Source organism: Chiroxiphia lanceolata, chromosome 2, assembly GCF_009829145.1.
Source record: "Chiroxiphia lanceolata isolate bChiLan1 chromosome 2, bChiLan1.pri, whole genome shotgun sequence".
In the NCBI taxonomy this organism is placed as follows: Eukaryota; Metazoa; Chordata; class Aves; order Passeriformes; family Pipridae; genus Chiroxiphia; species Chiroxiphia lanceolata.
Window position 1 is genome coordinate 90386478 of NC_045638.1, and position 22842 is coordinate 90409319.

The following is a 22842-nucleotide window of genomic DNA, read 5'->3' on the forward strand; positions in this document are numbered from 1 at the left end:
AAAAGTAACTCCGGAACACTGCACACCTGCCTGCGAACCCCCTTCCTTTCACCCTCAGTACCCGGTTTTGTTAATGAAGGCTCAAACGTCACGCTGAAGATGCAAAGGCAGAACGCGCACAAGAAGCAGGCGGCTGTCCATCCCTCCGCCGCTCAGCGAGTATGTGCGGTACAGACGCGGTTCCGCAGCCCCGGCACTTTTTTTGGAGCCGGTGGCGCGGAGGAGCGTCTGCAGCAGGTTGGCAGGCGGGGCTGCGGTGCCACCGCACCCGCCCAGAGCCCAGCACCCACGGGGAAAGCGGAGGGAGAGAGTGGAAAGTTCAAGAAGAGCCGGGAGAGGTGCCACCCTATGCGGGAGGTGGGCAAAGCTGCACGGGGCGGCCGGTATTAATGGTTTGCAGTGGAAGGTTGAATCCATTTAACACTCTTGCTTTAGTTATTTATACCCAAGATCATGGACAAGGTTCTAGTCTGATTTTAGATCACTGGATGTTGCAAATGATTTGACCACCGTTTTTATTTATGCATCCCCAAATATTCCATCGGCAGGTTGAGGAACAAAACGGTGCTGACTTTATCCAGACGGATACAGATGGGCAAAACACAGAGGTTACACTCTGCTTTAAGCACGTCTTCACTTTCCCTGGTCCTGGGAAACAAATCGTTTTCAAGTACATGGCTCCTAAGGTGATCCCCAGCCCTGCAAGCCAAGGGATGTCTGATGCCGGCACGGTGCTTCCGTGCCCGCTTGTACAACCTTTCCTGCGACCGTCCACGACCGCGTGGCGGGCAAAAAGAATACAAGCCCACGCACCTGCACAGGGCTGCTCATACCGAAGGGGGACGAGGAGGGGCTGCTACTACTGAGAGGGCAGGAGGGTTACTTTCGCTCTAGGCGCAGCTTCCAGCAAAACCTGTCCAAGGCAGGGCAGGGAGCAGCAGCTCCTCCTCGCTGCCGGGCCAAGCACCCCTGCAACACCTGCGAGCCGTGGGCGCTCCTGCTCCGCAAGCCCAGCGCTGTAAAAGCGCGCTCTTCCTCCTGTCATGAATAATCTATTCCTCTTCCTCCTCCTCTTCTTCTCCGTAGCCCCAGCCGCCCTAGACGTGTAATGCTGCCAGGCGGCTGCCTTACCCCCGCCCCGCCGGCGATGGCCTCTCCGCCCCCGGGGGCGACGCACACCTTCACCCCGGCCCGTGGCTCAGCCAGGCGCTTTGCGGCAGCCCGGCGGCTGCTCTAGAAACTTCTCGGTCCCTCCCTCTCCCCTCCCCTTCCTCCTCCTCCTCCCCGCCGACCGGGGGCCGGCGCTGCGGCGAGAGCAGCAGGGAAGGAGGCGTGTGGCGCCCGCCCCCGCCCGCAGTGCCCAGAGCCGGAGGTGCAGCGAGGCGCTCCCCCAGCCCCATTCCCGGTGCCCAGTCCAGCACCGACCCCGCGAGGCGGCCCTTCCCTGCGCAGCGGTGGCAGCGGCGGGCGGGATGACGGCGGAGGAGATGAAAGCGGACGGGGCTCCCCTGGAAGGGACAGACATCACCCCCAAGCAGGATGAGGGCGTCCTCAAGGTACCAGGCGGCTGTTCCCCATCTTCACCCCCCGCGCTGGCTGGCGGTGGTCCCTGCGCCGGCGGGGAGAGGAGGCGTTTCTCTTGGCCTGCGAGCGGGTGGTCCCCGGGCGCCCTGGCCGCGCCAGGCCCGTTATGTCGCCCGCGGAGAAGGGGACGAGGCGGTCCCCGGGCAACCCGGCCGGGTTGGCGCAGCGCGGGCGATTAAACATCGGCGGCGGCGAACGGGGAGGGCGGGAGCGCGCCCCGGCTGCGCAAGCGCTGCCCGTCCGCCCGCGGGGGCTCCCACGCGGCTCCCTTCTCCTCCCGGCTCCAACTTCCCCGGCCCGGGCGAGCCGGAGCCCCGGCTGCCCGCCGGGAAAGCCCGGGGTAGAGGGGGGGGGGGGACACGGACGGACACGACTGTGCAGGGGAGAGGCGCTTTCCTGCTCTATTCGAGCTATTCCCCGGGTCTGCGGGGTGTGATGCGGGATGGGAGGGCCAGGCCGGGCTCACCGCCCGGCTCGCATGGCGGGGCTGTGCCCGCACGGCAGGTTTTGGGGGTCCGAGTCCGCCCCCCGCCAGCACGTGTTTGGGGCTGGGAATTAAAGATGGAGCCCGGGCCGGGCACGTGGACTCGGTGCAGGTCCCCGCCGGTGCCGCGCTCCGCTCTTTGAGCTCCGGGCACGGCGCTCTCCGTCGGGGCACGGCGGCCCCCCAGGCCCGGGGGTGCGCGGGGCGGGCGGGCACGGCGGCAGCAGCAGCGGAGCGGGGCGGCCGCCCCTCGGTGCCGCTGCCCCGCGGTGCCGCTTGGCGGGCGGCCGGGCAGGTCTCCGGCGGTGCCGCGCATTCTGGCGGAGCGGCTGCTCCCCTTTGTAAACTGGGAAGCCGGGCGATAAGGGCAGCAGAATTTATACCGTGAGGGGGAGTTGCACGAACTTCCTCTGTCAGACGTCGCCTATTTCCATATCTCTAGAAACTTCCTCAGTCTCTGCTAAAACCTGTAACGATTCTTAGTAGCGTTATTCGATCCCAGTCAAATTTCAGTATTCAGAAGAAAAAAGTGGCACCACGGGAAAGGCAAAATTCTGGTCTTAACCTTTAGAGCCCTCTGGCTTTAAATTTTAGATTCGTCACAGAGGTGCCGTCTCCCATTCAGGAGGGGTAGCTGAGACCGGACTGTAGATTTTGTCTTCTATACTCTTTCCCATCTTTCCTGCTAGCATGCTTTGGTGAGAATTTCTGGTTTTTTGCACATAGCACAATAATCAGGTCAGAGTTCTCGTCTGCACGGTTGCCCAGAAGGTGCCTCTGGGTCTCCCACAGCTCAGGTCCCTTGAGCACGGTGGAAGGCAGTGATCGGAGTGATCCTCTGCCTAATCCATGCAGTACCTACTTTAGATGATGAAGCAGCAGGTGTTTGGGGGGTGTTTTTTGTTTTCGCTTTTTTTTTTTTTTTTTTTTTACTTCAAATTTTTTTAAGGAGGGGAGTTAAAAATACTAGCAGAATAACTGAGGTGGTGAAAACCACAAAGAAGGTGAGATGGTGAATTGATATTATCAAAATGCTGTAGAGGTCATGAACTCCAGCCTTCATGGATTTTATTTTGCTAGTAATTTTTGGAGTGCCGAATGCACCCACTGAAACCAATTTTGTACTGGTATCATTGCACTGATTCCAGGATTGTGCTTATTTGTTCATTAGCTTTGTATCAGAATGGTATCCACAGGTTTTTACCTGATACTGCTGAATGTGCTTGCACTATTTCTAGTGTAAGTATTTAAGTTTAGGAATAAACTATTTGAAATCCACAATATGAACTGGAAAATCCTGTTTCTCCATAAGAAAGGGAAATGTAAACCTTACAGAAAATAGGGTTGGCATATTGAGTCTATGAAAAAAGGGAAACTTGAGTCTCCTCAAAATGCAATAATTGTAAAAGAATAATACTGTATAAATAATGAAAACGAGATATTCACTGCTATGGGATACCTTTGTATGACACTACAAGAATATGGTATTGGGAAAAGCTGAGTAAATTTGCATTAGATGTAGTTACTTTTTCAAAAGCCTTTCAGACTGGCTGCCTTAAAATAAGTAGTTTGGATCCATTTTATATATATATATAAAAATATATATAAGAATTACGTAGGTTAGGTTGATTACCAGATTCATAGGGTTCTTTTCATAGGTCTCTGTTTCCTTATCTCTGTGAGTGGTTTCTTGAACTGTCGACTTCCTTGGAAGAGATACCAGTAGATTAGTTTTGTCATGCTAAGAGCTGCTGTAGCATGATGCAGTGCAGAGTAAAGGGATGGTGTGCTGTGTGAGGTCAGGCATCCTTTTTCACACTGAGCATTCTCGCCTTAGGAAACAGCAGGTAGTATTTTTTGTTTCTGGATTTTCTTCATTTGTGGATTTTTTTCTTTGTTTTATGAATCCAGTGAGGTGCTTTCAGCTTGTTAAGAGTCTGACAGAAACTGCCAACATTGCCTTGGCTTTGGATGGAGAGTACTGGCATTTCAGTCGTATAGTTGCAGGGATGGTGGGAGGCAAAGTAGGAGTTTGACAGTGGTGGGTTGTAAGAAGTTAAAATTTGTGAAGGAGACTCCCACAAGTCTGCTTCCTTCAATGAAAAATGACACTTGTATAGCTTTTCTTTAAAGAAGGGATGCCAATCCATACTTTTGAGTAAGTGGCCTTGAATAAATGTTTATCTTGTATGAACAGTATATTTTCCAGGTCTCCACGATCCAAGCAGACAGGGTCCTCCATTTTTGCCTAGCTGAAGGAATGCACAACTTTGGCTCGGAGCTACATGGTTTCAATTGGTATTGGAGAAAATTCAAATCTGAACTTCAGGAATCCTGTTACGGGCAAGGCTTCACTTCCTTGCCTATGAGATATGTCATTATTATTCTTTGGTTTTGTGTGAATTTCAAATGAACGTCAGAGAGATTGGCCAGTCTTGCTTTTTGGATAGTGTAGATGTAGTTGATACTGGTCCTGCTGGGCACACTGGGGAACCTCTTGAGAAGAAGATCAGATCCTTGCAGCTGTATGTGAGATGTGCTGGCAATCCATGTCAGATTTGCAGGGAGACAAAATTAATGCAATATAATAAATTTTAAGTACTACTCTGTAAGCTGATAAAACTAACCTGCTATGTGTGAGATTCTGTTAACCTTTGTTAAACTGCCTGGTTTAACTCAAGTAATCTGAGATTACGTGTTAGTATAGATTTTGTATGGAAACAACCACCTTGTTTTCTTGTTTAAATGCTTTGCCTAGAACACTGAAGTGGGGTGTTATGATAGAAAGGTGGTGAGGCAAATACTTGAATCAAGCAAAAACCTGCCTAATACTTTACCAGTTTGAGTTTCAAGAACATTTAAAATCTAATTGAGCAAAGGTAAGTGACATGGCTAACTATAGATGCAGAGATCTGTAAGCTGGTGCCAACTGTTGCCAATTAAGTTCTCGTATCACAGCACAGCCATCTTGAGGTTCTGCATTTGCAGCACTGCTAATCTGCAGACAGAATAATCAATCCATTTCCAGATAACTGAAGTAAACCTCCAAATCCTTTATCGACTGAAGATGATAATGCATGCATCTAAGTAGATGAACTTAATGTCCAATAGGCAGACTTAGTTTCCATGATCTTAATGTTATTTTCTTAATGTTTTTCTCAGGTTGTCAAGAGAGAAGGCAGTGGTACCGAGTCTCCAATGATAGGTGATAAAGTGACTGTCCATTACACAGGATGGCTTCTTGATGGCACAAAATTTGACTCCAGTCTGGACAGGAGAGACAAATTTTCATTTGACTTGGGGAAAGGTAATATCTTGTGTTTGGTATTGATCACTTTTGCTAATGTTTGAGGTAGGATTTCATTGCATGTGAGCCTCCTTTGCCTTTTGAAGTTACTACTTAAACTTGTTTTCAGATTTTGTTCTCTTAGAATGGCCCAGTCAGAATGTCTGAGATTTTTCCGAGTAAGAAAACTGTGTAGCCCCCTGAGGCCTGATGAAGGATTCACAGGCCTCAGACAAAGCACCCCAGGGGAGCAAATCTGCCCTGAAGTGTAGTGACAAAGGGTAGTTAAATATGCCAGAATATGCATTTTGTTGGTTGTTTTTTTGTTGATTTTTTTTTTTTGGTTTGGCAGACTCCAGTTCAAGGGTATTTAATTGTGACCAGGGTGCACAGAAGCAGCTGTCAGCTGCTGCATGATGAAATATACTCCCTTTTCCACAAAATTCCCAAATTAACCCAAATATGAGTCTTTGAGCAGTGCAACTCTTCATTATCAAAATCCTTCATTTTTTGAATGAAAAAATCCAAGCATCCTTGTTCCAGCAAATCTTATTCCTCCATATTACATTTTTCCTGCTGCTTTTAAATAAATGGATGCTATCTCTTTTCTTAAAAAAGAGATTAATTCATTGTACTGAAATTTGAGATATTAAGTGTACCTATTAATACAAGATTAACAGCCTGCTTGATCGAGTTGAAAGCAACAGCAAGTAGGAGAGCTTGAAAAAGAGGATTTTGTTACAACTTCTGTTCCTTTTTGGCTTCGGAAGGAATACTATTTCTATTTTCCTCCCCCTTTTTGTTACAAATGTTTGTAACTTTTAGTTACCACTAGTGCTGCTGTTTGCCAACTGATAAAGTACAGAGAGAAAAGGCTGTTGGTTTGGATTGTTTTCAAAACACGAGCAGGCAATCTCTCACCCTGAGACCTTCCTCTCGGAAGAGTTTATTGTTACTTCCTCACACTTGAGACTGTGCCAAGCACTTCAGCCTGTCTGTGTTCAGATGACTTGTATTCTCTCTAAGGAAGGAAGCACATGGTCCCTGCCCCTGGCAGAGGGGTTGGAACTAGATGACCTTTCAGGTCCCTTGCAGTCCAACCCGTTCTATGATTCTATGAAAAGAGTTGCTACACCTGGAATGAAGAAACGTAGCGAAATTTGGGTCCCAGGAAACTTTAGAATTTGATTAGGCTTAAAACTGATGTAGGTAGATGAGAGTGAGCACAATTCCTTCAGTGTTTCTGCTGTCTTAGCTTCTATACACTAGAAGTGATGATGCTGAGTTTCAGCTGATCGTGCTTTTCATGTATGCCTTGCGATTGACATTTGACTTGTATAGGTGAGGTGATCAAAGCATGGGACATTGCTGTGGCAACTATGAAGATTGGTGAAATCTGTCGGATTACCTGTAAACCAGAATATGCCTATGGCTCAGCTGGGAGCCCCCCAAAGATACCTCCCAATGCTACGCTGATTTTTGAGGTGAGTGAGAGACGATCATTAAAACTGTACACTTGAAAAACAAGCAAAAGTCATATTTTACAGTAGAAAATGTGTGATGCAATATGCTTTCAAAACTGGGTTTTGAAAGGGTTGTTAGGTTTTCTAAAGAAAACAATATGGTCAATTTTGGGTAGTGTGGGCAAAGTTTTAGTCTGGCTGCTACTGATCTGCAATAGCTTCGATTCCTTTTTTTTTGGCATTTTTAAAATACTTGAATGGTTTCCAGTGTTCAGTTTTAATATTAGTTATGGAATGATTTGCAGTAGGAAAGAGCAGGCTGGGAGGGCGGATGGACTCTGAAGTAGTTGAGAAAATGAAATGGAGCCAGTTATTTCTCTTAACCTCACCAGGAGAGGAGAGAATTTGTTTCCTGCTGATCTTTAAGTCACTCCCCCAAACCTCTTCCCAAAAGGGTGGGGAAATAGCAGCTGTCTCTTGTGTGTTATTTCAACAGCAAGAATGGTTGCTCAGAATGCTGACTTGAGTTTGATTTTTTCCATGGAGAATGATACTAAAGCTGTTTCTGAAGCATGCTCTGACAGTCTCAACAGAGAGGATATATTTTTCCTACTGTTGAAACAGTTCAATTTTCCAACAATTACTTTAAAATAAATTCTACCTGAAAGAAGGCAGATTCTTTTTAAGTGGTATTTTTAAAATTACTTGCTCTAAAATACTTAATCAATTGAATGGACTCCTATGTTGGGGGCATACAGAAAGTTTTAAAACTCGATGATTGCTCAAAGATTGAATGTTTTATCTAATATCTGAGAAAGGTAAAAATAGCTCATGGAGTATTTAGATTTTATTGGAAACAATTAGCATCTGTTAAGAAGGGTAAATTATGCATAGAATTATAGAATTATTTAGGCTGGAAAAGACCTTTAAGACCATCTAGTCCAGTTTAAACCTAAAACTGCCAAGTCCATCACTAAACCCAGGGGACACCCAAATACCACATCTACACCTAAATACCTTCAAGGAAGGTGTCTCAACCACTTCCCTGGGCAGCCTGTTCTAATGCAAATATCCAATCCAAACCTCCCCTGATGCACCTTGAGGCCATTTCCTCTTGTCCTGGGACTTGTTACTTGGGAGAAGAGTCTGACCCCACCTCACTACAGCCTCCTTTCAGGTAGTTGTAGAGTGCTAGAAGGTACCCCCTGAGCCTCCTTTTCTCCAGGCTGAACCCACCTGCAGTTCCTCAGCTGTTCCTCATAGAACTTACTGTCTAGACCCTTCACCAGCTTCGTTGCCCTTCTCTGGACATGCTCCAGCACCTCAATGTCTTTCTTGCAGTGGGGGGCCCAAAACTGGACACAGGATTTGAAGTGTGGCCTCAGCAATGCCCAGTAGAGGTGGATGATCACTGCCCTGGTCCTGCTGGCCACACTATTTCTGATACAAGCCAGGATGCCATTGACCTTCACATAGCTGGATATTGTATTTGTATTGCATTTGGATAGTGTATTGGCATTTTTTTTTTTCCTCATGGACTAGTGAGTAATAGGATTAAAGACGTATTTTGTGCTAGTATAGGTAGTGTCACTAAGGGATGACAACTTACTCATTTTAAGTACATCAAAATTAATGCCATTATTTCTGTAGTTGGCTGTTGAAAAATAGTATCTTGTAAAGCTGTTGGTAAACAGCATTTTCTTATGTATAAATCTTAAGTTTCTCATGGCTTATTGGATCAAACTACAGGTTGGAGTGCTGTGTGCTTCACACGTGTGCTAGTGATACTAAGTGTAATCAGGACAGAAAACAAGGGGGAGAGAAAAAACACTGAGCTGATGATTCAAATGCAAGCTAAAAGCTCAAGACCTTGTACCTTTGCAGCACAATGGAGCATTCTTAAAGGCTTAGCACTAGTACACAGGATGTGCATGGACAGTACAAAGCAGAGAAGTTTTCACTGCCCTGAAATGAGATTATACCCAGTGTTTTGATAAATAAAAGTATGAATCAAAGCAAGACAGGATTTGTTCCATCAAACTACTACTGAGTCTATCTGAAGTAGTCATCCAGTTTATTCACTTCCCACTGGGTTTTTTCTTTATGATGCCAGTCTGACCTCTCCATCATTTTCTGGGTAAGCAGTGTTTCATTCATGATCCTTGATATCCCCTAATGCCTTCCTAAGCAGTAATGTTAAAGGAATAAAGGGAGAAAGAAAGAAAAGCACTGAAGCTGCCTATGGTGGTTTTATGCTTCCCTAATAAAACAGCCTGGAGTTGACTGGCTGCAACAAATATATAGTGCTGGGTGTATCCTGATTGGGGGTGTGGCTTGGAATTTAGAGCTAGAAAGTTTTTCTTAGTGTTATTAGGTAAAAGTAATTTCTGACTAGTATGACTCTCAGGCACTTAGTCTTTTAAGTTCCCAGTTTTTTAGTGTTGCTTCTATGTTTCCTTTTTATTATTTGAAACAATGTCAGCATGGGTCCTTTGTAATTGCTTAACACCATACCAAAATTTTGTACAGGTTGCCTTAAAAAGGACCCTCTAAAACTTACATTAAAAGATTTTGTATCTGTGTCATCTCATCAGCATTTCTTTATGACCTGAAATAATGGACATTCTATGATTTAATTTTTTTTGATCTGATGGTGTTTTGTTGTTTTGGGGTTTTTTTTTTATTTCCTCATGATTTTTTTTGCAGAACAGTATAAATAGGTAGATTATTCCATAGAATACTTGTGTTCAGTTTTGGGAGAAACAAAAGGGACACACATACCTGTATGGCCATCAGTAGAATGTTCAGGAATGACTTAACATTTTTCAGACAGACTGATGAGAAAGACCAGAATATTATTCATTACTAGGTGTCCATCAAATAAAAAGTGGAAGTACTCTTTGTGATAGTGGATATTCAATTCCTTTTATGTTCCAGGTATCTTAAGTCCGGTGTGAGGAACCTTCACAGCATTAGCCCTGAATTTTTTTTTTTTTTTTTTTTTTTAAATGAGGTAGTCTAAACAATTCTGATTATAATGGCTTGCTCTTTTGTGCTGTTTTTACTATTGTTTTACTCAAAATGGAATACAAAATATCTTTTTAATTCATTTCATAGCAACAACAAATATGTTTTGTAACTAGACTGTTTTTCCATCTCATCATGGTACTCCCACATGAAACTATGATTTACATTAGAGACTTGGGAGGGCATGTGAAGATTCAGACTGGATAGCTATTTCCTGCATTAACACTAGCTCTTAAAAATTCTAAACAATTTATTGCAACAGGGAGTTTAGATTAAAGGTGGGCCAGATCGTGGGTTTTTTGTTTTATCCTTCTTCTGGAAGTATTTTTTTTCTGAAATGATCCCACAATACAAAATGGTACAGCAAGACTAGAAGGGAAAATGTAACAAGTAAAAAGATAACTCTGGCTCTGTGCAGGCATGCAAGGGAGAATACACAGAAGTTTTGAAACTACTGTCCTGTGGCACAAGAGTAGGAGGATGAAGAAATCGGTAGGGAATGGCTGAAGTTGGAAAATATATTCTTGAATTTGTTTTAGTGTTTCAGAACAAGCATTTGGAATAAGTTAAAGCTCCATTCCAAGCACTTTAAAGTTGATCTGAATTTGACCATTGATGAAATTAAGGGTATAATCATGAATTAAGGATAAGAATTACATCTTCGTTTAATTGTCCTGCTCCTTTTGTCCTTGCCTTACTTAAAAACCTTGGCCCATGGATGCAGTGGTGGTTCTACTTGACTGTAGAGTAAGAAGGTGGAACAGCTGATCAGTGTGGTAGCACTGCAGAGTGGCAAGTGAGAGTATATTCTTCCTACCTTAATGTGTTCAAAAGGTATTTTCCCTCATATTAGAAAAAATCAAACTTCAACCAAAACCAACTATCCATAGTTTTGCTTGCAGACAGTGGCAAAAATAGTATTAAAGAAGCCAATAGAATCTTTTTTTTTTTAAAGTAAACTCTTAAGCATTGTGGTTTACAGTCCTTTAATTTAAAGGATCTAATTTTTAGTATTGGGAGACCAAGATTGGTGGAGAAAAATAACTGAAAAGGCCTGAATATAACCTGAAAGTTGAAATTCTTCAGTAGGTTTCCATCCAGGATCTACTGGTTTCCATCCAATATCATCTTCAGAGCCTTGGCTATCCCATATCTTACAGGACATTGACTAAGATAGTGACTTCCTGCGTAGCTATAAGTTTCAGAGATCACTGTAGAACAAATTCTGTGAGTTACCGTATTGGTGTAGTGAGAATAAATGCAAGATGTTCCTTCCTTCCACAGATAGAACTTTTTGAGTTCAAGGGGGAGGACCTCACTGACGAAGAAGATGGTGGCATCATCCGGAGGATCCGTAAAAAAGGGGAGGGCTACTCCAAGCCCAATGAGGATGCACTTGTAGAGAGTAAGTTTGTTGTTACACAAATAGTAAATGGGTTTACCATGTGGGATGGCAAAACCTGTGTCACAATCTACAACTCCTTACCCTGAGAGAGAGGAATACATGGCTTTTCTTTCCTTTACCAAGTAACTTAATAACCTAGAGTAAGATTTCATTCTCTTATTTCTAGCAAGGTTTACATTTTCCAGCAGCAGCTGTGTTCTTCCAGTGATACTGAATCTGTTAAAGTGCTTATCTGATCACAAAAGATTGATGAGTCTAATAAAGTATTTCCATTTGCTGAGGAACAAGAAGGGGATCATTCTGGGATCTGTTGTTGGAATGGAAAAAACAAACAGATGAACCAAAGAAAAGGGGTTATTAAATTTAACAACAGAAGTTCTGTTTCCTGCCAGTAGCCACCATGCTAAAAACACTCTTTAGAAGGAGGCTTTGGCACTTTGTATGTGCTACCTGCCTATATAGAACTCCCAGTGTGCTCCTGTGCTACCTCCCCCATACCATATATATATATATATGTGTATATTCTGATTTCAATCTGTGTTGTTCTATTTTTTGTTACTAGTCCAGTTTGAAGGCCGATACGCAGGTCGTGTTTTTGACAAGCGGGAATTGCGGTTTGAGATTGGGGAAGGTGAAAACTTCGATCTTCCTCATGGTCTGGAGAAAGCAATTCAAAAAATGGAGAAATCGGAGGAATCCGTGTTCTATCTCAAACCCAGGTACACTTTCCCTGATCTTTTGATACTTGAAAGGCCTATACTAAGAATCTGGTAAGAATTAAGTGCTCTAACATTTTCAGTTTTTTCGGTGCTGTGGTAAAAACTGGTGTATGAGAAGTATCAAGCTAAGATTGCTTTGCCACTTCGTAATGAAGTAGTAGCACTACAAAAAAAATAAGATTTACTTAAATCTCTATAGTGTTGATCTCTGTGAATATTTAAAAAAATATTGTTGCTCTATAACTTAGATTTTTGTGGTCCCTCTTTGTTAGTACTTACTGTGTAACAGTGCATATATAGTCCTAGACATAAGCAGAATTTTCTCATTACAGTGAGAACACATCTGAAGTGGATTTGCACAGATTGTTTTCATCAAATGTTAATTTTAATTTCAGTATTTATTAAGTTTTTTAAACTTGAACTGAACCTGATCAGAGCAGAAAAGCAAAGCAATCTGATCTTGAGGGTTTTCCTGCTAATATGCAGCTTCTTACTGGAGTTGCTTCACAGAACCTTTCTGTAGGCATTTCCTGTATATCAGTTCATTAGCAGTATGTTAAGTGTACAGCTGTTCACTTAATCTTAGTATTCATTGTCTTTGCTTTTCTAAGAATAGTACTAAAATACAGGTGCTCTGAAGGAAACGCTCAGTTTCAGACCATGAATATAAAGCAAAATGCATATAACTTGAAAGTTGGTTGTTTTGGTTTGGTTTGGTTTTTTTTGTTGGAGAGATAACTTGCTTTTCCTTCACCTAAGCTAAAAAAAACCATAGTAGGAACTGGTAAGAGCTAAATGAAATCAACGCTAGGTTTCTCTTGCTTTCTTCTACCTTGTGCTTGCTAATTTTAGAATTGTACCTAGAATTCTTGAAGTCTTTATGTCTTGTAATAATGATGTATGGGCATCCCAGATTTGCACAGGGTTTTTGTCTTCATCTTCCTATGTAGAAAATACAGCTGGATGGACAGTTCTGAACTGTCGTCTTTGTTTGTTTCTCCCTCCCCACCCCACACCCATCTTATAGCTACGGTTTTGGAAGCACTGGGAATGAGAAATTTCAGATCCCTCCAGATGCAGAGCTGCAGTATGAAGTGAAACTCAAAAGCTTTGAGAAGGTAGGAACAAGAGATGAAACCCCAAAGAGATCCTGGACATGGAGGGAGGAGTGCGAGTGCAGCCTAAACAAGGACAGTGGAATCCTTGAATGGTGATCTGAAATAAGGAGGGTACTGTTGCCAGAGATGATGACACACTAGAGCTCTTGGCTGAAATGGCCCTTATTCTTATTGGTTCCCTGTCCATTGCCATCTCTTGTGCTCTAGGCTGGTTTCCAGCAGCAGTGCAAAGCTCTGCAAAGCCAAACCTATCTCTATCTCACTATGGGAAGCAACATAGCCACTTGATTTCCTTAGAAGTTGTATTGTTGTACTGAAGTTGACTTGAACTATTCTTTTTTGGGTAGGCTAAGGAGTCTTGGGAAATGAACACGGATGAGAAGTTGGAACAAAGCTCCATTGTGAAGGAGAGAGGCACTCAGTACTTCAAGGTAAGTTACAGTGCCCAAGTAATAATAGCATTTCTTAGTCCACGTCGTGAATTGATAATGATGAATTCAGCTTCTGTCATTTCTGAGTGGTGTTTATGTTATTCTGTGAGATTTTACAGTGAGAACTGAAGGGGAAGTTCTCTGAAAAAAAGAAATTCAGTTGGATTATCCAAAGAACTAACTCTGCAGGGAGTTCTCTGTTAAAGCTGTTTGCTGTACCTACAGATAACTTTGGGACATACATGGAATTGTAGCAAGGTTACAGTATTTAAGTTTCTGCTGTGGGATAGTGCTGTGAATGAACAACATTCGTTTGGGTAGATATTTGTGAAGAAGCTGTTTCAAGCAACTTAACCAGCTAAAGAAAGAGTTTCCCATTATCTTCATAACACATTATAAAAATGCCCCATTTTCCTTTTTCTTTGTATCAAAAGTTGAATATAAGGTGGGAGTTCCGAGTGAAGTATCAATGCTGGCATTTATCCCTAGTTTTAGTGGGGAACCAGTAGGTATTCCTGAGGATATTCTGATCCTATGCAGGAGTGGGTTTCAGAAGTAGTATGTTTTTGATGATAGAAGTTATTTTCTGATCAAATATTTTTTTTCTGATCTATTGCTCGAGGTAAGCAGAAGGGGCAAGAGGGATATAAAAGTTACTGTGATGAGCTGTGTGATAATTGAACTGCCTTGTTTACAGGAGGGAAAATACAAGCGGGCAGCATTACAGTATAAGAAGATTGTGTCGTGGCTGGAGCATGAATCAGGACTCTCCGATGAGGAGGAATCAAAAGCCAAAAGCTTGAGGCTTGCTGCCCACCTTAATCTAGCTATGTGCCATCTCAAGCTAAAGGAATACTCACAGGCTTTGGAAAACTGCAACAAGGTAGTAGCGATTTATTTTTTCTTAAACTGTCAGACTGCTTGTGCAGTTTATCTTCTGCTTTTAGAAATCTGACAAACAACAGGCCATGTGGTGTTGGGCCTTTCTTATCAGCTGGCATTTGGATAGTACTGAATACACTAAAAATACCTAACAGATTTTCAATTACTTTTTTAATTACTGTCCACATCTTTTTCTAACTCACTGCTACATGGAGAATATTCAAGTGTTTAGAAATTAGAAACACTTGGTGAAGGTAGTCATGTTGACATATATCTTTCAAAGAGCTGAATTAGAGCCAGGACTAAATCTTAGACTTGCTGGTTCTCTGTCAAATAGCCTGCTATATTCATTCCTCTTTTCACTAACTTCTACTGTATTCTACTTTCATTACCAGTAAGCCCTGACAAGACTCATGAGTCTGTATCAGAAGATACAATTCCTAGCAGGCTCTGGTGTTCTGAGGTTTTATAAAAGAAAAATCATTCTTGTGTCTGGTTTGGTTTTGTTTTTTTAATGCAGGCACTGGAATTGGATAGCAGCAATGAAAAAGGCCTCTTCCGGCGTGGAGAAGCGCATTTGGCTGTCAATGACTTTGAGTTGGCCCGAGGAGATTTCCAGAAAGTGATACAACTTTATCCAAGTAACAAAGCTGCCAAAGTGCAGCTGGTAACTTGTCAGCAAAAAATACGGGAGCAGCATGAGAAGGAGAAAAAGATGTATGCCAACATGTTCCAAAGGCTTGCAGACAAAGACTTAAAGGTAAGTAACACTGCTCCAGAAGACTACAAGAGGTGGTGTCGTGTTAGACAAGGAAGAGTAGTTTAGGTATTCATCTTACTTCTTAGAACAGATAATTATAGCAGGAGAATACTCAAGTAGACTCATTTGGGAAGCAGAGGTTGAACTCAAAATAGCCAACAGTCAAAATTATGAGGCCATCTTGTTTGAACAAGAAGCTAGCAGTACCAAGCACTGCACAGAATGCTTTTACTTATTTCAACTGAATTTGCGACAGACCAGCGTTAATCAGAAAGGAATTGAAGTGATGAGATAAAAACATGATAATGTTACAGTTAAAAAAGCACCTTTTCTTGAACCAGTTGTTTTAAAGAACAGGCTGTTCTGGTGCCTGGGTGGCCTATCTAGTGAGACCTCATGTCTGCCATACAGGTGGTGCTGAGCACCATCTTGCTTCTCATGGAGACATTAAGAAGTGGTTGATGGTCTCCATTTCAAATGTCATAGATTGATTATTTTACGAATGGATGGTTTTCATAATAAGCATTCACTAGAACTTCAGTAAATACTAGTTCACTTAATAATGGCAGTATGTGGATACAGGTTATAACAAGATTGTATCAGCTAGTCAGAAACATTCCAAGTTACCAGTGAAAATCACATATCCTAAGACAATGTTGTTTCTTTTCCTTAGATCTGATGGTGCGGAAGGACTAGGTAGACCTGTAACTTCTAAGATAAATCTGGGATTTACATCATACTCAAATTGCCTCAGTAACATTGGGGAGTGCAGAAGCTTGCATCTTGTGAGGTTATTTTCTCAGATCTTTGTGTCTACCTTTCCAGAATATGCATGGAGAATATTAAAAATTGTTAGATGTTGGTATGTTAATTACCTGTGGTTAATTGTGTCACTGAGTCTTTCCAGAGGCCTGGTGTCCTCAGATGAGTGTATCCTGACAGTTCAGTCATCTCAGACTGTCAGCTGACAATTTCCTACATGAAACACTTCACAACCATCTCTTTTTTTTTTTTTTCTGGCTAAGGCAGCCTGGTGTCAACAGTCCTTGCTTATTGGAGCTTGGAAGGAACTATTTTGTATTTCTAGATATAGTGGCGTAAAGCCACACAGTATCTTAGTTTTCGTAGGCTTTAATGAAAAAATCTCAGGAAGGTAAAGATACAACAACTAAACTAGAATTATTTCACTGTTAGGCATCTTCACTTTTGAAATGGCAGAGTTTAATTGCCAGCTGTCAGACTCTGTTGTGAAGGTTCCTTTCAGCTAGCAGAGCTGCTGGGAATCTTGCTTCCTCCTCTAGGTGTGGGACACAGCAAGATCTGCTGTTGAGAGAGGAAGAGTGGGTTGCTGAAGCAAGCGTAATATTGTTGGCAAAAGGCAGTCTCACAATTTTTGTGTTGAAGGCTGTTTGGGACTGGAAAGACATTGCACTTAGTTCCAGTTTTCCTATCTGCTTGAGTTGAATCAGCTTAAAGCCGTAAAATCCTTTAGGTTGGAATCCTACTGACTGTAAATGAAAGATCTCAAACAACAACGTAACACTGCCGAGTCCACCACTAACCCACGTCCCTAAGAGTCACGTCTACACCTAAATACCTCCAGGGATGGTGACTTAATCATAGCCCTGGGCTTTCTGTGAAGGAATTTTTCCTGATATCCAATCTGAGCCTTCCCTGGCACGATTTGGGGCCATTTCATCTTGTCCTGTCGCTCATTGCCTGGGAGAAGAGGCTGACCTACACCTTGCTACACCCTCCTTTCAGGTAGTTGTAGAGAGCCTCCTTTTCTCCAGGCTACACACCTGCAGTTCCCTCAGCTGCTCCTCTTCAGACTTGTGTTCCAGACCTTTCCCCAGCTCTGTTGCCTTTCTGTGGACTTGCTTCAGTACCTGAATGTCTTTCTTGAAGTGAGGGGCCCAAAACTGGACACAGTACTTGAGGTGTGGCCTCAGCAGTGCTCAGTACAGGTGGACAATCACTGCTCAGGTCCTGCTGGCCACACTGTTTCTGATACAAGGCAGGATACTATTGGCCTGGTGAATTCTTCTCAACAAGTAAGTTGATCTTGGGAATGTGCATTGTTTTTTTTTTGTCTCCAAGCCATCTGGCCTACCTTAAATGGATATGATTTTATATGAAATGGGATTGCTGGAACTGTAAACTGTAAAGGACGTTTACTCTCTAGGTCAGTCTTGAGGTCATTTTCTTACATGAAAAACTTGTTTTCCTGTTAATGCATTTATAATTTTGCTTTACTCTAGCTCCAACAGTTTCTCCATTAGTGGTGGTAGTAGAACATCAGAGTTCTGAGGAAGTTGGTTTCTTTACCAAATATCTTCCACTTGCTAAGAGGGTAGCTTGGATCATAGTTCAGAGATTCCTGACACTGCATGTCTTACACTCTGAATTCACCAGCCACTCTTGCATCAGTAGTTCCTTTCAAGAATTCAAATAGTTCACATATGTAAAGTGTGGATTTTTAAAGGTCAGGACGTTTGTCACCTTATTTTAAGCCCAGGATTGCTAGCTAACAGGTTTTCTGTGGAGAGAAGACTTGGTTCTTGTGTGCTTTACAGAATGCTTCTAAGGATGAAAGGCTGACCTTTGATGCCTGGATGTTCTTTTAACTGGTTTCTTGTTGCAGCCAAGTTGATGTAACATTAAAGGATTCTGCCTTTTTTTCCCCTCCTGTTCACCTCTCTCAGCATTGCATGGTTAAGACTTTGCTTGGTTTTATTTGCCAACATCATAATAAAACAGATGGTTCAAGGTGCTAGGCTGGCAGGTGGAATAGCAGTTTCATTGCACTAGTTTTTGAGATAAAAAGACCAAGACATTTTTACCTTCCTTTACTGTGTGTAAAAATTATTGCAAGGCTAGGATGTGCTGGTTACGTCCTATTGAAAAACCTAACCTTGGACCCTTGCCACATGGCTCTCTGCCTTCTACCTTTATGTGGACTGGAAGATGTAGCAAGGAGAGGGCTTTAGAGCAGCCACCTTGTCAGATCATATTTTCTTCCAACTAAGCTCTTACAGATGACATCCAAATCACTGTTGTTGACTTGAAGTTACTCTTCATGAAACGAAGTTGTCCAACGAAGATAGTTCTCTACATGCTGAGCCCAAGTGTGCCTCATACAGACTGGGGGGAGGAGGGGGGCAGGCTATGGGAATGGCTAAAAATGAATCACATTGAAATTGAAGCAGGACAAAAGCAGTTCTGTGCAGAAGCTTTGTAAATGAATTTTAGTTACGACTTTTCTAAGAAAGTGTTGTATGACAAGCGTGTGCAGGCATTATGCATCATAACCACCTAATATCAGTATTATATCTCTGCTTCTTCTAAACAGCATCTGGTTTCTTAGTTGCATGAAAAATGAAAAGGAATTTTTAATTTCTCTTGGCTGAAGCTCCTACTATATGAATTCAGTCTTGCAGGGGAGACTAGGTTTCCTAGTGATGAGAATCAAACAGTGTTTGTGCTAGCAGTTTTGTAATTATATTAATATATTTTCTTTGTTTCTCCCCTTTAGTCAGCTGCTACTCTTCAGACCAGCCACACTGAAGATGCAGAAATGAAAGATGAGCAGAATGGAGTTGAAGATAAATCAGAAGTTGAAGCAGAAGCATAAAAACAAACCGTATTCCATTAGTTTTGTAAATGAAAGAATTTCCAGTGAATTAGACCTTTATTTTTCTACCTGGTTGGATAGTGGCTTCAAGGGAGCAGAGGCTGAAGCCACCATGCCACAGTCAGTTACAGCTTTATGTGGCTGTTCAAGAAGCTGAATGGCAGCATAAATCCAGTTTAATCCTAGTGACTTTATTTATTCATTCGGCCTCTGTTACTGTTTGGGTTCTGTCTGGATTTACTCTGCTTGGTTGATTTGCATTTTCATAGAATCATAGAATGGCTTGAGTTGGGAGGGACCTCAAAGATCATCTAGTTCCAACTCCCCTGCCAAAGGCAGGGACACCTTCCACTAGACCAGATTGCTCAGAGCTCCATCCAGCCTGGCCTCGAACACTTCCAGGAATGGGTCATCCACAGTGTCTCTGGGCAACCTGTTCCAGTGCCTCACCACTCTCACAGTAAAGAATTTCTTCCTAATATCTAATCTAAACCTACCCTCTTTCAGTTTGAAGCCATTTTCCCTTGCGTTGTTGCTACTTGCCCTTGTAAATAGTCTCTCTCCATGTTTCTTGTAGGCTCCCTTCAGGTACTGGAAGGCCACAATTTGGTCATTCTGAAGCCTTCTCTTTTCCAAGCTGAACAATCTCAATTCTCTCAGCTTTTTCTCATAAGGAGAGGTGCTCCATCCCTCTAATTGATGGCCTCCTCTGGACTCATTGCAACAGGTTGATGTCCTTCCTTTGCTGAGGACCCCAGAGGTGGATGCAGTGCTCCAAGTGGGGTCTCACCAGAGCACAGCAGAGGGGCAGAATCACCTCCCTCGACCTGCTGCCCATGCTGCTTTTGATGCAACCCAGGATTCAATTGGCTTTCTGGGCTACCAGTGCACACTGCCAGGTCATATCCAGCTTCTCATCCACCAGCACCCTAAAGTCCTTCTCAGCAGGGCTGCTCTTGGATCTGTTCATGCCCAGCCTATATTGGTATCAGGGCTTGCTTCAACCCATGTGCAGCAACTTGTAGTTGGCCTTGTTAAACCTTGTGAGATTCCCATGGGCCCACTCCGCGAGCTTGTCCAGCTCCTTCTGGATGGCATCCCATCCTTCAGGTGTGTCAAGTGCATCATTCAGCTTAGTGTCATCTGCAGATTTGCTGAGGGTGTACTCAAACCCTTCATCTATGTAATTTATGAAGATATTAAATAACACTGGTCCCAGTATGGGCCCCTGAGGGACACAACTTGTCACTGATCTCCATCAGGACTCTGCGCCATTGACCACTACCCTCTGGATGTGACCATCCAACCAATTTCTTACCCATCTAACAGTCCCGCCCATTGAATCCATCTCTCAAATTTAGAGAGAAGGATGATGTGAGGGACTCTGTTAAAGGCTTTACAGAAGTCCAGATAAATGGCATCTGTAGCCCTTCCTTTGTCCACTGATGCAGTCACTCCATCACAGAAGGCCACTAGGTTTATCAGGCAGGACTGATAGCTGGTGAAGCTGTGCTGGCTGTCTTGGATCACCCCCGTTTTCCATGTGCCTTAGCATAGCATCTAGGAGGATCTGTTTCATGATCTTCCCAGGCACAGAGCTGAGGTTGACAGGTCGGTAGTTCCCATTTTGTCATTGATGTTTGTTTCTTTCTGGTTCCAGCTTACTTGAATCCCAGGTTCTGCTTTCTGCATTTATTTCCTTGACTTCTCTCGAGTAATCAGCTTTTTCCAGGAGTCCTCACAGGAGACTTCAGAACAAATTGGCACTTCCAGTTCTGCCCTAGGGTTGCCCTCTTTCCCCATGTTCCGGTAGGGAGTCCCTTCTATTAAATATTGTAACCTTTCTTGTATGCCTCCTCTTTGCAAATTGCTGAAGGTGAAGACTGAAGTCACAGCTTAAGTAATAAAGCTCCAATTAAACTCAAGAAAACTGAACTTTTCGTGGGTTTTTATTGGAATTTGCATAGAATTGAGAGAATTTACTGTCCTTTGGTCATTCAGTGTTTTTTTTATCCACATAACCACAGTGTCTTGATTATTTTTCTGTGTTGTTTGTTCATTACCATAGGAAATTCCCCCAATATTTGGTAAAATACTTACACATATATTTGCAAGAGGAAAAAATATGTTGGTGAAAACTTCAAAAAGCAAGTCTGTAACCTATGTATAGAGCTTATTATCTGTTCATTTTGCTACCTTCCTCTTTGCCCCCCATGTTGTGGAACTGGACCAGAGGAAAAAACCCACAATATTTATACTTAAAAGTGACTGGCTTTGAAGAGAAAGTAAGTGATAATGGTTTACATATTACAAATACTTCTAAATCCTAATGAACTACAAACTCCTGAGTGATTCTAATGTCTGCTTATCCCCATCTCACAAGAAAGCTATTACTTGGTATTCTGCTTCTTTCTGCAGTTTATGTGTCTTGTTTGGGGCTGGGTGTGCTTTTGGGTTTTGTGGGGGCTTTTTGCTGGGGTGGTTTTTTTGGTTGTCTGCAGGCATGGAACATAGTACTCAAACTCAGCTGTTCTGTTTATCCTGTCGTGTAGTGTTAAACTCAGCATCTCCAGTGTCCTGTTTTGAGACCATTCTAGCTGCAGGGGCACTTTTTACCTGCTCTGCAGAAGGAAGGTAGATAATCTGTTCTTCTCAGATGAAAAAAAGTGTTTGGTTTTTTGTTGGTGGGTTGTTTTTTTTTTTTTGTTTTTTTTTTTATGGTGAGAAAGATTTGCATGGCATGCAATGGGCTGGAATTGTGTATATATTGCAGAGAGTATCTCTGTTTTAACATGAATTACGTTAGAAATCTTAGTTTGAATTCCCAGTCTCCTTTCCTGAGAGAGAAATACTGTATAAGTGCTTACTTATGGGGTTCTTTGGGGCTGGGGGGTTGCCAGTACCTGCCCCACAGCAGTGCCAGGAAAGCTTGGGCACTGCAGCTGTAGAACTGGACTGTCACCAAAATGGTAAGAGCTGCTTGACACATTGTACTGGGCCCGCGATAATAAATTCACCACCTGCTGCTGGGCTGTCTGGCTTAGGGAGCTGTGAGCTGCACTGCTCTGCACAGTGTAGCAGTGCCCTACGCTTCAGTGGTGCGAGGGTGGGATAGGAGAAGAGGCAGGATAGAGTATTTGGTAGATCATCATGTTTAAAGAAATGCTGATTTGATTTGCCTAATAAAATCTTAGAGCTGTCAGGTAATACAAGTGTTTTTCATGAGTTCTAACTTGATAGCAACAGCTGTGTATATGTGGAAACTTGAACCAAAGCATTATTGCCTCTTCTGGGAAACAACACAGTGTGTGTCGACTGGAGTTACAAGGGTTTAATAGACACGGAAAAGTGTGAAAGGGGGCAGGAATGCCAAGCAAGAGTACTTTTTCTCCAGCAAGTAAATACCTTGATTTGTTGGTAATTATTACTGGAAATTACAGCCTCTGACAGAAACTGTTGCTGCTGTTAAAATAAGCATAGCACCAAGTCCTAATGATAAGTTGTTGAATAGCAGTTTTCAAAAATGTCCCACAGGCACGACAGTTCTACGTGTTTCAGAAAGCAAAAAGTCAGATGATTTCTGTAGCACATCTAAAAAATTCTAGAGTCGGTGGTGGATATGTTAAGTGTGAGCAGTCTTGAAAGTACTACTTTGCCCTCATTGTTACTACATAACAAACTATGAAATGTTTAAGAATGTAACCTACTAAGGACACTAAACATGCTTTACTCAGGCAGCTGAAGGGATGTTCCGTGCTGTCGTTACAAATGGGTCTAGTTGCCAGCAGAAGGTGGCATACTAGTGTTTTATCAGTGAGGTCATGCATGTAAACTTCAGATATAAACTATTCGTTATGTATGTCCTTATAGAAAAAAAAAATGCTTAAAATAAACAATTACGGTACTGACTTTGTAAACCACACTCATCTGTCTCTCTCGGTTTATAAACCCTTCATCCTGGGCGGTGTTCCTGTAATAACCGTGCGGTATTTTTGGAGTAACAGAGGCGTCCCGGCTCGCTGTTGTCTCTGGAAGAGGAAACAAGAGGT

At 42.8% G+C, this 22842-nt stretch overlaps 1 protein-coding gene across 1 annotated transcript; it reads left to right on the forward strand.

The window, feature by feature from the left end:
* Positions 1-1291: 1291 nt before the first annotated feature.
* FKBP4 (FKBP prolyl isomerase 4) lies at positions 1292-22713 on the forward strand. The gene is made up of 10 exons (XM_032679049.1): positions 1292-1556; positions 5231-5375; positions 6696-6838; positions 11129-11249; positions 11812-11968; positions 12996-13086; positions 13434-13517; positions 14215-14400; positions 14920-15159; positions 18695-22713. Exons 1-10 carry the CDS (start codon positions 1473-1475, stop codon positions 18791-18793), a joined length of 1350 nt encoding a protein of 449 aa, XP_032534940.1. The 5' UTR covers positions 1292-1472; the 3' UTR covers positions 18794-22713.
* Positions 22714-22842: the final 129 nt, after the last annotated feature.

Excerpts from the sequence above, each read along its gene's own strand:
- FKBP4 (XM_032679049.1), top strand. The coding sequence starts at position 1,473 with ATGACGGCGGAGGAGATGAAAGCGGACGGGGCTCCCCTGGAAGGGACA. Across the intron at positions 11,250-11,811 it reads TGAGGATGCACTTGTAGAGA|TCCAGTTTGAAGGCCGATAC; the intron begins GTAAGTTTGTTG and ends TTTTGTTACTAG. Across the intron at positions 14,401-14,919 it reads CTTTGGAAAACTGCAACAAG|GCACTGGAATTGGATAGCAG; the intron begins GTAGTAGCGATT and ends TTTTTAATGCAG.